The sequence below is a fragment of the Mobula hypostoma genome, chromosome 5 (genome assembly GCF_963921235.1).
Source record: "Mobula hypostoma chromosome 5, sMobHyp1.1, whole genome shotgun sequence".
Classification (NCBI taxonomy): domain Eukaryota; kingdom Metazoa; phylum Chordata; class Chondrichthyes; order Myliobatiformes; family Myliobatidae; genus Mobula; species Mobula hypostoma.
This window is the reverse complement of record NC_086101.1, coordinates 92740583-92758301: the sequence shown is the minus strand read 5'-3', so window position 1 is coordinate 92758301 and position 17719 is coordinate 92740583. Positions and strand designations below refer to the sequence as shown.

The 17719-nt window shown below is 41.8% G+C and overlaps 1 protein-coding gene across 10 annotated transcripts in view; it reads right to left on the bottom strand.

Moving 5' to 3' along the window:
• LOC134346863 (myc box-dependent-interacting protein 1) overlaps positions 1–17719 on the bottom strand; it is a 182152-nt gene that overhangs the window by 58113 nt on the left and 106320 nt on the right. For 6 of the 10 annotated variants that reach the window (XM_063048660.1, XM_063048661.1, XM_063048665.1 and 3 more), the window contains 2 exons: positions 8795–8923; positions 1119–1223 (listed from right to left, as the gene is read on the bottom strand). The exons of 1 other annotated variant lie outside the window; for it this stretch is intronic. In XM_063048660.1, the coding sequence (XP_062904730.1) occupies positions 1119–1223; positions 8795–8923 (234 nt within the window). The remainder of the gene's footprint in view (positions 1–1118; positions 1224–8794; positions 8924–17719) is intronic. 3 more of the 10 variants (XM_063048664.1, XM_063048668.1, XM_063048667.1) reach the window with 2 other exon arrangements.

Here is a 17719-nt window from a genome sequence, read left to right as displayed (position 1 = left end):
TAGGTGAAACTACAAAAGCAGATGCACAAGGAAATCTGATTCTCAAACCGGGTAAAAAAAAAAGCTCAAGAGCATGGACCAGGATCCATGCACAGGCCTCAAGCCCCCACATCTGTGCTGCCATCAAGAACCAAGATTAAGAACTGTCCTCCAACCCATGATTCGGTCAGCAAGGTTCTGAATGGAATGATAAATGGGGATCAAGTATCACAATGAGTTCCAAGCAGAAATGGCTATCACGCACAGATCTCCTTTTAGCTGCAGGAAAGACACTGGCAGCTTACACTTGAGCTACTTCAGGTAGAGCTGTGCATGAGGTAGGAGAGAATTGGCATAATGAATGGCCTCTTTCCATTGAGATTCCTTTATCATATGAAGACCATGTTTGAAAGCAAATCAAACCTATTTTATTGTTTAAAGTCATACAATGCATCTGCATATACTGTACTATCAGGTTAATGAATAACCTGGTCAGCAGTATGGGGATAACTGCATGCAAGACTAACAACTCCAGACAACTGTTCAGGAGAAAGGCCATCCTTAATCATAATCAGATCATTGACTAAATTTCTGTGGAAGTGCCGATTAAGGCAGTAACCAAAAAGAGCTGGTTGGTGACTAACACTTCAAGTCAAAAAGATGACAAAGGATCTTACAATAAAGGCAAGTACTAAACTATCTCAATGAGAATGAATTTGATTATCTATTCTGTCTAGTAAATATCATCTCTCCAGAAGCTCTAACTCATAGATAGCCTTTCATTTGCCATTTCACCAGAACCGTTGTGAAAATTTCCAGCAAAATTTGTTGGCAATAGGTGCACACAGAAAAATGATGATCACTGCTGGCCATTACAGTGTCTCAGTCTACAATTCTGATCTACAGATTAACCACAGAGCAACAAATTTCATGACATACATCCTGATTCCAAATCTTTGTCTACCTCGCGTCAGACTGTACAAGGAAATCAAAACGACAAAGTGATCAATACCCCACCACTTCTTCACAAGAGTACAACAGCCTGGTGCAGCCAACCAGTAATTCTTACACGAGACCAACAGAAATGCCTTGAGCCACTTGGTCATTAACCCCGAACGGGAAGGCTGAGCTAAACAAACCTGAGAGACTGGAGATGCTGCTCTCGCTACTGTATTACTTTCTGGCTTCAAAGGGTCAAAGTCCAAAAGGCTTCCTTCATCCTGCAGAGGCCCAGGAGCCTCAAACTAGGTGGGGAGTGGAGGTGGAGGTGGGGGATGTAACAAGGGAGGAAAGAACAAGAGACAGTTTACTCATTTGCCACACCAGTCGCAATACATTGAAGCACAATAACAAAGCTGAGAATAAGGAAAAGCACAGAGAACAGAAGCAAGTGAGATAACAGGATTTATACCAGAGGAAAATGAGCAAACTTTCAAGAATTCAGACTGAATTTAAATTAATAGTTTTGCCTTGACTTCCGTCCGCTTGAAGTTCAAAAAAAACTTAGTAAACATATACAATATAAACACTATTCTGATTCAATTTTCTTTAAATCTACAAAAAGGAAGAGAAAGAATCCTGCAAATAAACAGGAGAATTAACTACCACCTTTGGCTACCAAGGTACTGACATGATACCTTGCACCACCCTCTGCAACTGAAGCGATTCACGAATAGCTTCATATTCTTTGCCATCAGATTTCTGAATGGACATTGAACCCATGAACAATATTCTTTTCCTCTTTTTGCACCATGTAATGCAATATCTAGGTACTGTAAATTACAGTGATGCATTGCAATATATTGCTGCTCCACAACAGATTTCACAACATATGCCGGTGATATGAAACCTGATTCTGAGCCATTTGATTCTCTGAGATCTCCAGGACAAGCAGTGGGAGAGATGACTGAAGTTGTAGCATCATGGATAGGGCTTGAATGAGCAGTAATTTAAAAAAAGCTTCAGTGGTTTTTGATTATAACCATATGCAGCTATAACCACTGTTCCCTCTAAGCTGTGTGCGTGTGCACACACGTTTTTCAACTAGCACACGAGTGAAATTAATGTGCACGCAAAAGGTTAGTTACCTAAAATAGTGTAGTAGTTAATCATTATACTTATTGAAAATAATCTTTTAGCTAGCTCTTTCTGTTAACTAGTTAGTTGGTTTTTCAAATACCACAATGCACGTCATTAATTTACATCACCTCACCTTTCCTGTTCCGGTTTGTACAGCGGCATCACAGCAGCAGCTATGTTTGGCGGACAGTGTTCATATCGTAAAGTTTACAAAGATCTGTTTCAAATCCTGTAGATAGCTTACTAAGTTATTACTGGAAAAAATATTGATTCACTATGTCAAATTCAAAAGAAGCGAAGGGCGTGAAGCGCAAAAGAACTGCAAATTTGTTTAAGCAACACACATCAAAGCTGCTGGTGAACGCAGCAGGCCAGGCAGCATCTCCAGGAAGAGGTACAGTCGACGTTTCAGGCTGAAGGGTCTCGGCCTGAAATGTCGACTATACCTCTTCCTAGAGATGCTGCCTGGCCTGCTGCGTTCACCAGCAACTTTGATGTGTGTTGCTTGACTTTCCAGAATTCCTCGTGTTTGCAAATTTGTTTAAAGTTGAATGGCTTAACAAAATAGTAGACACTGTTACACCGAAAGTTCCAGAGGTCATGAACGTTCAGCTACGAGAAATATTTATGTATGATTCGGAAACTGGAGTTACCGGTTTGTATTGTTGTGATGCGAAAGTTGCTGGAGAATTTGCCAGTGGAAAGAAGTGGGATGATATTTAGAAACTTGACTTTTTGAAGCGTCATTTGGCAAGTAAATCGCATTTGGACAGTGTACAAAAGCTCAGGCAAAAGAACCCGTCATTACTCTTTACAGGAGTGCTATGCATGTTATAGTTGAGTGCAGATGAGCGAGAGCGAAAACGATCAAACCCAGAGGAGATCAAAGTTGAGGTCCAAGAACGGTCAGCTTTTGATTTCTCCGCAATTGCAGATTGTGACTTCACACTTGGCAATGAACAAGTTAATGCCTTATGTCTAAAATATCATGACTTTCTAGCTGAAAATATTGTTATAGTTAGACAGTTAATGATTGCAAATTTTCCGTGCAAAAAATTAAATCCAAACCAATTTCAAACTTTGCTCAAATGGTGGCATTTGTACTTCAAAATGAACAGTTTTGCGACCTTGCACAGTTGATGGACATTGGGGGAACCTTTCTTGCGTCTAGTGCGGACTGTAAGCGAGGTTTTAGCCTAATAAATCAACTCAAAAACAAGCTGAGAAACTGTTTAGGTGAATGTCATTTGGATATGTTAATGAGAATCAAAAGCTATCAGTGGGATGGAAGTTCTATTAGTCGAGATAGAGTTTACAAAGAATGGATAAATGACAGGAGAGAGAAAAAATAACTGAGTGACTTAAATATGATAAAAATTAAGTATCTCCAACCTGATGGCATGAACATTGACTTCTCTAACTTCCGTTAATGCCCCTCCTCCCCTTTCTACCCCATCATTATTATTGATATTTTTCTTTCCCCCTTTTTTCCCCTCTCTTTTTCGTCCCTCTGTCCCTCTCACTATAACTCCTTGCCCATCCTCTGGGGTCCCCCCACCCTTTTCTTTCTCCCTAGGCCTCCCTTCCCATGATCCTCACCCTTCTCCAGCCTCGAATCCCTTTTGCCAATCAACTTTCCGGCTCTTAGCTCCATCCCTGCCCCTCCTGTCTTCTATCATTTCGGATCTCCCCCTCCCCCCTCCCACTTTCAAATCTCTTACTATCTCTTCTTTCAGTTAGTCCTGATGAAGGGTCTGGGCCTGAAACATCAACTGTACCTCTTCCTATAGATGCTGCCTGGCCTGCTGTGTTCACCAGCAATTTTTTGTGTGTGTGACTTAAATATGTATGTTATTTTGTTGTTATTCTGTGCAGTTTTATGTAAAATATTTTGTAAACCTACATAAACTGTCCCATGTGTGCATTCAGTGCACACATACTTTTGTCACAGGAAAAAAATCTGCACAACATAAGATTTTTGCGCAAACTGACTACTCAAAATTAGAGGGAACATTGGCTATAACCCTACTGTCAATTTTATCATCTCAATACTGAATTTAAAGAAGTCATCTTTCCAGAGGCATCAACCATGTTACAGAAGGGGTGTGCTTTCCTAGAAAATGATCCATAAATGTGATTTTCTATAATGTGAAACCTCATCATCTGTGCATGCAACACAAATCAGTTTAAAAATTGTATTTATATCCTGCACCCTAAAAGTTTGTGATCAAATTTTATTCAGTCTCAAATTTTTGGATAGTGATCTGGGAATTCTGCAAGGGCAAATTTCCTGTAGCTGAATGCCCATAATATTGTATGCTAGACATACTAGCAATGAGTGGGTTTTCTCGGTGTAACTCAGGGACCCAGAATAATAAAATGCAGGCAGCAGTATGAATTTAAATGTGCAGGTATAATGGTATTACTAATTTGCCTTTGTTTTAAGGACAGTTGATCCATTGTGCAACTAAAATCTCCAATTGGGATGATTTAAAACAAAGAAAAAGTAAACAAGTCAAAGGGTGCTCAATGATTATTGACTCGAGTATATTCCACTCAACTGACTGGATACGTACACAAAATCCTCCTTGAAAGGGGTACAGTATAGGGCAGTAACTGATGTAAGACAGGCTGCTTGTCATTCCATTAGCATCCTACTTATTCAAATGGGGCAAAGGTTGAAAAACAGCTACTTGTAAATTAGCAATTAGTCAATACTAAATTACTTATTGCAAAAAATACTAAAAAAAAATGCCCAGAATAAATTTCTTACTCCAGAAAAAAAGATTAATTGATGTAGCCTCAATTCACCCGAAGAACTTCAGTTATCCGTTGGAGTGGAGTGTAGAATTCTTATTTTTCTTGTAGTTTACCTTTTCGATACTTGCTTGTATTTTATATTATCACCTATATACATGTGATTGTTCAGTAAAATTTCCAGTAATTGCAGTGCATATACCTCTTTCCGGAAGCTTCTTGGTTTCAGTGGCAGGTATTATATTGCCTGCATCAGCCAACTGATGAACAGAATTTGTTACCTCTGGTCTAGTATGAGAAGACCATAGTTACTTTTTAAGTCCTCTTCATTTCTCTTGCCATGCTTCTTTGCTCCTCTTGCTTACAGCCATTTTATGCCTCATTCTCAACTGCTGGAGAACCTCTGGATCACAAAAGGATCAAGATCCAACATATCCAACAGCTCTTCCTTCCTACACCCTAATTTTTCCCCCAGACAAAATACAACTCATGAAACAACAGCTTATTATTAGAAGCACTGGTGACTGCAGGAACTTCTCCACACAATTCACAGTGTCGCTAATAATCACAATTAGTACCTTAACAACACCCCCAAAAATACCTGCGAATGTCTGAATACCACGGGAACTTCAAACTCTATGGCCAAAGATCGCAATGCCTATACACCTTTGTAATATCACCTATTGGTTATTGTACTGTAATGTAACCAAAATTTCTTAATTTCATATTGCCAGTCAGCCAAAATGACTAGGGGATGGGGAAAAGGAACAGAGTGTGTTTCAAACAGTACATTTAGTGAACAGACTGAACAGTCAAAACAAAATGAAGGAAAATGTGCCCAGTAAAAGATAATTACAGACAAATTGAATAGAAAATCTCAATGGTAGCAGCATGATCAGCAAGCTTAATCAAAGGAATCACTCAACTACTCTCATTCAAACTGGTTTGTGTTGTAACCACATGCAGTAGTCTCTTATGACACCTTTCAAATCATTTTGATCAGAGTACATCCAATTCCTTCAACATTAACACTGTTTCTCAACATTCTCCAGGGAATTGTTGTGCTAGAGGAACCTTTGTGTTCAAGCCTAATCACCGCCAATAGGCCAGGTGAAGGCATCGAGATTTTGCCTTCATTAGCCGGGGATCAGTATAGAAAGGTGTTATTTTACAACTTTATTACATTAGGTCAGTGCGCAGTTCTGCAGAAAATCTATAGGAAGGATGTAATAGTGACAGAGGGGGATCAGGAAGATTCACCAGACTGCTTGGGATGGAATGTTTCACCTTACGGAACAGATGAGAAAGGTTGAGCCGAATTTCCTTTGAGGCTGAGGGGAGATCTGATAAGGGCATACATTAGTATGGATTAGATAGATAGGTGTAGAAAACAGGGTGGGGGGGGATTTCAAAATAAGGGGCAAAAGATGAAGAGATCTTGAATTGAGAGTTGGAAGCTGAGGGTGTGGAAGTAGAGACTCAACCACCATCCAGACCAGTGGTTTCAATGTGGCCCATTCTCTTTACTTTCTAATTCCATAGATTTCATAGGGTCCACAAGAAAAAAAAACTGGGGGCCAACAGGAGTTTCTGAACAAGCCATCACAAATTTACTGTTTTAATGAAATATTATTAAAATATATAAAGTTGAGGTTCTGTTGAAGTCAGTGACCCACACTTCAAGGTACGGTTCTTCGCAAGCGGTGAGTTTTTGGACAAGTTGTTCGGCCTGGCATTTCACTTTCTCTAGGCTTGCACCTTCAGGCAGTGGTTCCAGAGAGAACCTGATTCCTCAATTTCAAAGCATCGCGGGAGATTGAAACATTGAGACAGCAGACTGTGTGTGTTGTCAGAAGGAGACCTCTGTACTCCAGTGATCCCTTTCCCTCTTTTATGGAGAGTGAGAGCCTGTGGTGGGGGATAGGGTGGGGAGAGGAGGCTTGGAGGTGTGATGCAGAAGACTAACATTAGAACAGAGAGTTGTTGGTCTCTGCTCTCATTGTTACAGGAGCGACCGCTCATTCCCTCAATGGAGAGGGGGCCTGTCTGAGTGCTGGGTTATGGACTGACTCCAGGCTGAAGTCTCTTTAAAGGCTTTTGCTATTGTTCACATTGTGGGGGGTGGTCAGAGCTTCTGCTGGCGTAAGTGGGGAGAGCAGGAGGATTGATGCTCTGCTGTTGCTTGTGTGCTGGGGGTCTTCAGGGCTCTGGTGTTTTTAAATTATTCATTCTATGAAGTTTTTTGTTATATGGATGTCTGTGAAGAGTAATAATTTCAGGTTGTACACTATATACATTCTCTGATATTAAACAATTTGATTTGAAATAAAAATATGCTAGATGATGCAAATGAGGCAGCAAAAACGTGTGTGTGCACATGCGGTGTGTCTCTTGGCATGACAATTGTTATCTCTGCTCCCATTTGACAATGCACAAATCACCGTCCATGGAGCCCCACCCTACATCTACCCCCAAATCTCAAACTACAGCATGACCAATCAGTAAGTACGCAGCAGGAGGCGAGTTCTGTTTGCCTTCCACGTACTGCGTGGGTTAAAATACCTACAAATTGTGACATGACCTGCTAAGATACAAATATTGACTGGATTGGTGCATGGCCAAGTGGTTAAGGCGTTCGTCTAGGGATCTAAAGGTCGCTAGTTCGAGCCTTGGCTGAGGCAGCATGTTGTGTCCTTGAGCAAGGCACTTAACCACACATTGCTCTGCGACGACACCAGTGCCAAGCTGTATGGGTCCTAATGCCCTTCCCTTGAACAACATCAGTGGCGTAGAGAGGGGGGACTTGCAGCATGGGCAACTGCTGGTCTTCCATACAACCTTGCCCAAGCCTGCGCCCTGGAAACCTTCCAAGGCGCAAATCCATGGTCTCACGAGACTAATGGATGCCTATTAATTGACTGGATATTGGAATAATTAGTGCAGTTGACCGAAACACTTTAGCAACTAACAGAGAGTGGGTGTGGGGGGGGGGGTGGAGAGAGGGAGTGACAAGTGGGCCACAAGCAGAAAAAAAATTAAGAATGACTGATCTAGACAAGCACTTGAGTGACCAAGGTACAAGTGATGATAAATGGGATTAAAATAGATTGGTGCTTGGTTGATGTGGACATGATGGGTGAAGGGCCTGTTTTGGTGCTGTAAAATAAAGTCCCAAATCTTAAAATAGATAGAATTGCAAAATTTTAACCCAGAGCAACTACAGGCACATTATAGCAAAACACTTCATTCAAACCCAAACCAAGCAAAACTACCAAAGACGATCAATGAAATATTCAAATTGATCCTATAGAGTCTCTGCGTCCATCTTTTGCTGATCCATTCAGTTGCTGAAATCTCGACACGCTGAATTTATGCTGTTACTGGGTTAACTGTTAGCAGTCAAGGGAAAGGCTGCCTAAAAAATAACCTTTGGACATTTGCAAGACTTTGCTTGCCATGGCTCCTGAGCAAGTAAACACATGGTTATTAATTTGATTTTGTCACCTCTGGTAGATTTCCATAAGTAACTCATGCAAGCAAAAACAAGACAAGCATGCTGCAATTCTCAGGGCTGCCACTGCATCATTGTGTCCAATATATAAATACAATACGCAAGAGTGTTCATAACCCACCACCTAAACTCCTAGAACCCTTTCAGTTTTGTATTCATTGCCAGGTCTGTTGACAGCTAGGTTATACTTTCCTGGGAAGAACAGGAAACCACTAGGCTCTCTGATTCAACTCCATTTAGTTGATAGAAATCTTTCAACTAAATCCATAATTTAAGATAACGACAAAGTGGCAGCCCAAGTTTAATTGAAACAAAACACTAATTACTAGGTAACTAACACAAACAGTCCACTGTTAACAAGGCATGCTCTGTGCAGCTATACACAAAGGTTAGATGGAAAGGTCAACAAGGCAAACAGTATTAAGATAAGGATCACAACAGAAGTGGGTACATGTGGCTGCAGCTAACCTGTGAAGGTGTAGTCACACTTATCTCTGGGATGAAATTGTCATCAAACAGATTGAGGATATTTTCTTGCTTGATGTCCTTGGATGGTGTGACCTTTGGTGGAGGGGGCACAGGAGGGCCTTTCCTTTGCTGCACATGCACAGAGACACATCAATAGCAAAAGCAACAAGAAAATACACTGAACATTTTAACAAACATTACTTCAGAGACCAATCAATAGTAGCCATGAAGAGCAGAACTAGTTGACTTGGAAGGGTCAGAAAGAGCACTGAGAAAGGGACTTGGAGGACTTCAAATAGGTTACAAATGCCACCGCAGTCTCACACTGGTAGTGAAAAGGTGGTAACACAAAATGCTGAGGAGCTCAGCAGGTCAGGCAGCATCTATGGAGAGGAATAAAGAGATGACGTTTTAGGGCGAGACACTTCATCGGGACAGCGGGTACTGTTTCTTTTCAAACAGGAAGTGGACAAAGAAGATGAGTTGGAACATGGATAGCAGAATTATAAGCAAAATTTAGTGTAAAGTGTAGATACAGCCAGAACTTAAAATTATAATTACCAAATTAGCTACAGTGAAGAGCAGAACATATTTGTTGAGTAGATTTTGATATTGAAATAGAAATCGGGCAATACTGCAAATTTATAGTTCAAATCCAACTTAGGGTCAATAGGCCAAAGTTTCCAAGTCTGGTTCAACCACGTGTGCTTGGAGCTGAGGGACAGCCAATAGCTTTAGTCTTTAATACTTAGGTGGTGGAAACTTCAGCTCATTCATCATTGCGGAGACAAGGCATTCAACTTACTTTTTGCAACCAGATGGACAAGGTACGCTCCACATACTTTCATACTTCTCTTCATGTACATTACAAAAAGACCACTAAATTACCACATTGTGAAAATTAAATTGATAAAAGCTGAATACAGGGGTTTTCTCTTGACAGGCCTGTTGGTTAATAAATGAGCAAATTCCATATTGTACCGATAGCACAATATCAATGTAGACAATAGCTCATATAGTTATATAATACTTCTTATATAGGCTTGCTTCAAAATTTCTGCAGATGTGAAATAGTTACTGACAAAATTCTCTAACTCATCTACAGCAATTGCATAAATAATGAACAAGTCAACACCCAGATTAGCTGTTCCATTTGACATCAATAACACATCAGCTGGGCTCAAATCACCAAATTCCACAGGAAATCACAGTATAACTTTCCAGCCAACCAAATAAACAACAACTGCGCATCAGATAGGAGAGCCACAACCATTACAGAAACCCTGTCTAACTCAATCGTATCTTAGAGATGATCTTAATCAAGAATGCAGCCCACTGAGAAAACCACCTTCCCTCAACTTAAATTGCTTATCGAACTGCAGACATTTCAAAGTATCGTAACTGTGAACATCAGAAATCCATGAAGTAAATATTCAGTACTTTAAACCTGTGATCAAAAAGATTCTTAATCTGAAACAACATTCTGCTTGGCCATCACCTGTGGAGAAAACAAGGTGATAACTTCAGATCAATGGAAATCTGTTTTATTCTGAAAGGCTACTGGTCTGAAACAAACCATTCTCTCCACAGATACTGCCTGACCAACATAGCTTTCATTCCTTGCCAGCATCTGACATTTTAATTGTGTTTTTGTGTGCAGGAACTGATATTGCTGTAAAGTTAAAGATTAGCTTTATTTGTCACATGTACATCAAAATACTGAAACACTGGAATACATCAATTGCATCAATGACCAACACAGTCCGAGGATGTGCTGGGGGAAGCCCGCCAGTGCTGGTATGGTTCCAGTGCCACACAGCATGCCTACAATTTTTTAACCCTAACTCGTGAGGAAACTTGAGCACCCAAAGGAAATCCATGAAAATAAATTCCTTACAGAGACTGTTGGAATTGAACCCAGGTCACTGGCGAAGTAATATCGATATGCTAATGAACACCCTACTCAACATCTACTCCAAATGAAATGACAGATTATGAGTAAACATTAATTGTGCATGAACTCAGTGATGACAGGAGCCAAGGAAAGAGGCCAAGTTATAACCAACCTTACATTTGGAAATGAGTACCAGTGAGGGATTTCATTACCAAGTTAGCCACGCTTGCCCCAATACACAGCACGGATAATCTATAGGCAGGTGTTACGAATATCATGAGTTCATTATCTGCCAAGTACCACAATAACATCCTGTCAGCTATAGCAAGATCATTCAGAGTTGATCAAATCTTGAGCTTGATGTCTTTTGTGTTCATTGTCTACTGTTTAAAAGAATGGCATCTTTAAAAATAAACTCTCCTTGGGCTTCCAGCCGGGTACAGGTATCAATTATTACTGAGGTTTCGATGAGAAAACTCTGCCATCTTCATCAGGGATGACGTCTTTACAGAATTTTCAATAATTTGCACCACGAAGTAGGCACTTGGCCTAGAGAGCTCGCGGATGGTTGAGGAAAGCCATCTAGCATTCCACTTCCCAGAAAGGGCCACAAATTTCACAAGTTATAGCCCAAGTGCTGACTAATTTTACTAAGCAGCAGATTGCTCCTAACAATATTTCCAGAGTTGTGCTCTGGTCTCATGGAACAGAGAGTGGTAGGTTTATTGCTCATGGTCTCGTGGACCTGCAAGCTTCCGAGAGGGTGCAGAGGAGATGCACCTGGATTGGAGAGCATCTCTTTGAGTGAGCTAGGGCTTGTCTCTTACCAGAGGAGGAGGAGAAGGATGAGAGGTGACTTAGAGGTGTACAACCTGCACCTTTTCCCCTAGGATTCAGGAATGGTTAAAATTAGGTGTCTGGAGGAAAACAGAGGGATCTCAGAGGCAGATTTTTGTATACAGAGAGTGGTAGGTTTAATAAACTACCTGCTGGGGTGCTGGGAGAGGCAGATATATTATGGACATTTAAACTCAGACAGCCTGATAGTAAAATGGAGGACCAAATAGGAGGGAAAGGTTAGACTGATTTTAGATTCAGAGCAGCGTGCGGAACCTACTCTATGTGCATATGGCAGGAATTCAATAAATCACTCATTTAAGCCATAGCATTAAGACTTTACTGTCCACATGTTGGGCTGCCACACAATTTATTGCCATGCCTAGTAAAACAATTGACCTTGATTAGTCATGCAGGAGGAATGCTGTAGCACAAGAGCAGAGCAAATTGAGTCATCACAGGAGGGGCAGCATCACACTCAACAATGCAAGTGTAATACAAATTATCCAAGGGTTCCTGTTCCTGAGAACGACACAAAACCATTTTCACAAGACAGAAACAACTTCCTCCCAAAACCGAGATACAGAACCATTACCTAAAATAGCTGACCCTCCCTTTCATATACTACTTTGTAGTTACTCATTCTTGCATTGTGCCATCTACCAATACCATAACACTTCCCACAACTTACGCCACTTCATCAGCTATGATTGCCTTAACACACTGCACACATAGCACATAGTACATCTGGTTACATTTTCCAGAGTGGCATGACTGCAGAATTGATGGGAAGTTGTCCTGGCCCAGCTTGTTCTTGCACCAAGTAAACACCGGAGGGCAGCACCAACAGGAGGGCCCAACTCCTAATCCAAGTATGGATTTCAGCTGGCCCCACAGCAGCTCCCCCACATTGCCTCAGCATCTCCACAACTGACCGGTTGCAAGAGGCGACCCCATGATCTTGGCCTAGTCCTCGCCACAACCAAGGCAACATAGCCCTGCAATCAAACTGTAATTGTAATATATGGGTACAGTTGAGAACTCATGAAATTGAGTAGAGGAAAGATGTGAAAGGTGGTAGGTACATGATGATTCAAATTTTCCTTACAAATTTTAAAATAATTGTAGCCTTCATCTCTTCATGGTTATGGGAAAGCTTGCATATCACCAGATCTTCCATAAATTCTAGAGTACCTATACTGACATCTACCCTAGTGCAACTCAGAAGTCTGACTATGCCATGTCTCAATGTAGAAATCCGCAGCACACCCAACCTACAGGCTATGCTACATAACCTAGACAAGTGAGAATGTGGACAGGGCAACATTTACAACCTTATCCAATAACACCAGCTCTAGAAAATAAGTGATGAGAAATTATTGCTGAAAGAGCTTGAAACCACTGATTCCTGCACATAATGCACAGATGTGATGCTGAGGCTTGTTAAGTATTCGGTCAGACCACACACACAGAAATGTGAGCAGCTTTGGCCTCCTTACTTTAAAAAAAGATGTACTGCCATTCAGAGGAGCACTATCCCAGGAATAAAAGGGTTAACCTAAGGAGCATTTGATGGATCTGGACCTATACTTGCTGGAGTTTAGAAGATTGAGGAAGGATCTCTTTGAAACCTATCGAATACTGAAAGGGCGAGATAGAGCGGACGTGGAGCAGATGTTTCTTATAGTGCAGGGGTCTAGGACTGAGGCACAGTTTTAGAATAGAGCGATGTCCCTTGAAAACAGATAGGGAAGAATTTCTTCAGCCAGAGATGGGCAAATCTGTGGAGTTCCTTGCCGTAGGCAGCTGTGGAGGCCAAGTCACTGGATAATTTTGAAACAGATGTGAATAGGTTCATGATTAGCAAGGGCGACAAAGGTTCAAAATTCAAAGCAAATTTATTATCAAAGTACATATCATCATATACAACCCCGAGATTCAGTTTCTGAGCATAGTCAGTAAATTCAAGAATCATAATAGCATCAATGAAAGATTGCACCCAGCAAGGTGGACAAACAATGTGCAAAAGACAAACTGTGCAAATACAAAAGAGAAAAATAATAATAAATAGAGCAATAAATACAAAGGCTATTTTAGTAATGCGGCAAGTGAATTTGAGTGAAGTTATCCCCTCTGGTTTTGAATCTGATGGTTGAGGGGTAGTAATTGTACTGGAACCTGATGGTGTGCGTCCTGAGGCTCCTGTACCTTCTTCCTGATGGCAGCAGTGAGAAGAGAGTGGGTTGTGAGGGTTCCTGCTTTCCCATGACAGCACTCCATACAGGGAAAAGGCAGGAGATGGGATTGAGGGGGATAATAAATCAGCTGTGATGGAATGGCAGAACAGACTCGATGGGCCAAATGGCCTAATTCTGCTTCTATGTCTTGTGTGAAGAGAGAACGTACTGTTTGCATCATAGGTGGTCTGGGATTGTTGTTAGCAAAAAAAAGAGTGAAAAAACACTGCAGTTCTACACCAATTTGACGCATGACCCCTAAAGCTGTCAGGGATGTCAAGAGAAAACCAGTACAAAATACAACCCCAGACCAGCTATCAGCGACAGTAAGGCTGACATGCTGTAACAGGCTACAAGACAGCCAGGCAGCATTGCTGACAACAGTGCATGCCTTGCTGATGAGATGAATACATTCTGTGTCTGTTTTGAGTAGAAAGGGACTGGAATACTATGACACACTATGACAGCCTCCAATACACCTGAACCCACAGTCACCACCGTAGATACAAGATCAGTCTCCTGAATGATGCACCTACAGGAAATCTGGCCCATATGGTGTTGCTGGTTGTGCCCTCAGATCAGTTACTGTGGTTTCTGCAGACATTTTCATTTTTAAATTCTCCCCACTTCATTCTCACATTCCCAGCTGCTTTAATACCACTATCATCAGGCAGTGTCTACACTTCGAGGAGATTGAGGTGTGCAAGTCTCCCCCATCCCCATTCTGATAACTTTCCACCGGTGCACCATCAAGAGTGATATGTCTGGCTGCAACATTTTGTGGGAAAGGAGCTGCAAGGCATCAGAAATCAAGACCCTACAGAGGATAAAAAAAACACTGAGGATCACTGGGCTCTCCTTTCCCCTTATCCGTGATATTTTCTGGGAGCGTTGTAGACAAAGGGCTTGAAGAATTATTGAACATCCCTACCACAGTCTCAGACCCACTACTGTCAAGGTGGTACAGGAGTATCAGGACCAGGACTGCCAGCAGAGAATTCGGCCATTCGGCCAATCGAGTCAGTTCCTCCATTCCATCATGGCTGAATTATTCCTCCCCAACCCCATCACCTTTGACACCATGACTAATCAAGAATCCATCAATCTCTTTAACTATACCCAATGACGTGGCCTCCACAGCCATCCGTGGCAATAAATCCACAGATTCACCATCCTCTCGCTAAAGAAATTCCTCATCTGTTCTAAATGGACATCAGGATTAGGAATGTCAGTCTGGGAAACAGCTGCTTCTCCCAGGCTGTGAGATTAATAAATATCCTGCCACCACCGAGGTTTCATCCTTCAGACAGTGAGCTATTTATTGTGCTGATCAGCTGTGCTGCATACCATGTGCATTTTGAATTTTATTAACTTACTTATGGCAATGTGTATACAAGCTTTTTGGATACACCATGGTCCAGAGGAATGCTGTTTTGTTTGGTTGTATGCATGTACAGTAAGATGACAATAAACTTGAACTTGATCCTGATAACTAAGAAAAAAAAACAAAGTGACCTTAATCTCTACTACTCAGTGGCTCTGACATCCACCAGGAAGTACCTCAAGAGGCTGGTGACTCCAGCTTCCCAGACAACCAACCCATTGCAGCTTGCCCATTGCTGAAACAGGTCGACGGTGGTCCCCATCTACCTGGCCCAACACTCATCTCTGGAGCATCTTGGGCTCAAGAGGGTTGACAGCTTCAAACTCCTATTGAATCAAAGTGGCAGGACCCAGGCCCGAGCCCCAGCCCGAGAGCAAAAAGCAAACTGATGGTTGGGGGATTTAAGTGTGGAGCCAGATCAAGGCATCAAGGCCATGGGCTAAAGGATGCACTGGTGTTCAGCTCAGTACTGAGGTTTACTCGTGTCGGCGATGAGCTGACTACAGCTGTGGACTCACCTTCATGTACTGCGGTTCACGTGTAGGGAGGGAGGAGAAGATGGCGGCCGTTCCAAATGAATATCGATATGTGTAATTAGGGGTGCCGTGCACAATCCTGATTTGATGGGGACAGCCGTGAGAAGCGCAGAGGAACATCTGGAGTAACTTCTGAAATGCCCGCTTCGCTGCCGCTGCTACTGTGCGATCAAGAATCTCCGGAGACGAAGGCCCCAAATCCTCGGTTTTGCCTACTGCCTGTTGCCGGGGCCGGGGTCGAAGCGCTCGGCAGAGATGGTGCTCGGTGCATCGGTGTTAAAGAGGTGGTTGGAGGCTCGGAGTCGGATTGTGGTCGGATGCTTCTGGGATGCTGCATCGGCAAGTTGGCGGCGATGGAGGTTTACCGTCTGCATAAGATGATGGGACTTTCGAGAGACTTTGAGACTTTTACTGTGCCATGGTCTGTTCTTATCAAATTACGGTATTGCTTTGCACTGTTGTAACTATATGTTATAATTATGTGGTTTTTGTTAGTTTTTCAGTCGGTCTGACATGTGTTTTCGTGATATCATTCTGGAAAAACATTTTTATCATTTCTTAATGCATGCATTACTAAATGACAATAAAAGGGGACTGCGTGCCCTCATAATCATAACCATGTGTGTGTTATGTGTTTGCACAATTTCTTCTTTTTCACACATTGGGTTTAATTGTGTGTGCTTTAATGAGTATTGTATTTGTTTTGTGGCTGCCTGCAAGAAGCTGAATCACAAGGTTGTACATAGTATACATACCTGGATTATAAATGTACTTTGAAGATGGCCAGTAGCCTGTCCTGGGTCTAACCACAGCCAAGCTTACTACCACCTCTACTTCAAGATATGTTTAAGAAATTTAGCATATCCTCATTGACCCTTATTTTCTATTGATGCAACATCAAAAGCTGGATGCATAAAGCACAAAGCAGTGAAGGAACACAGTCCTGGTGAAGGGTCACAGACTCTTTACTCTTTTCTATAGATGCTGTCTAACCTACACTCCTCCAGCATTTTGTGATACTCTGAATTTCCAGTAGCTGCAGATGTTCTCATATGGATTCAGAATGGCTTGGTATGGCAACTACTCAAAGAACAAAGAAACTGGAGAGAGTTGTGGACGCACCTCAGAACATCACGGGAACCAGCCTGCCCTGCATGGACCAGTAAAGCAGCCAGCATAATCACAGACCCCACACACTTCAACATTCTTCCTTCCCCTTTCCCGACAGGCTGAAGAAACTAAAAACCTGAAAGCATGCACTACTAGCCCCAAGGACATTACTACCTCATTGTTAAAGATCATTGAACAGTTCCCTTGTGATAAAATGAACTTACTTCTACCTTATGACCTTGCACTGTCTACCTGCACTGCACTCTAACTACAACACTATTCTGCATTCTGTTTTCCATTAAAATCTCAATGCACTGATGTGCTGAAATGATCTGCATGTATAGTGCGCAAAACAGATTGTATGTACACAATAAACCAGTTTACTTGCACAGGTGGGCAAGAGATACAAAGAAAATATTCAAAAATCTCAATTTCCAAACAATTCCCTTAAACAGTATTAACACTCATTGTTAAATTAATCCTCACAATACTGCCGTGGAACCATGTGATACAAATTCAACAGCTATCTGAACATCTCGCATGCAAGTAAATTAGGAAACTGAGACATTACTTAAAGACCAGAGTATTTCATTTCCAGATCCATTTTTAAAGCTGCTCATACCTCAGCCATGGCACCAGCTGGGACGTGTTCTCATTTTACATTCATTGCATCTTAAGCCAACAACAAAGCACCATTCTAACCCCAATGCACTACTATTATTGATAATAGTATGCCTGGTTTTGTGTGGACCACCTAGTTTTGTCTTTTTCTCATAACCAGCATATCCTTCCACCCACCTGCTTCAGGCCTCAAGCACCTAATTTGACTTATCAATGACCAAACATCTCAAATCAGACCCCAGCCCTTGCTCTTCATTCAATTACCACACAAGTTTATAGAACTCCAGTGAGTACTTCAAGTCACTC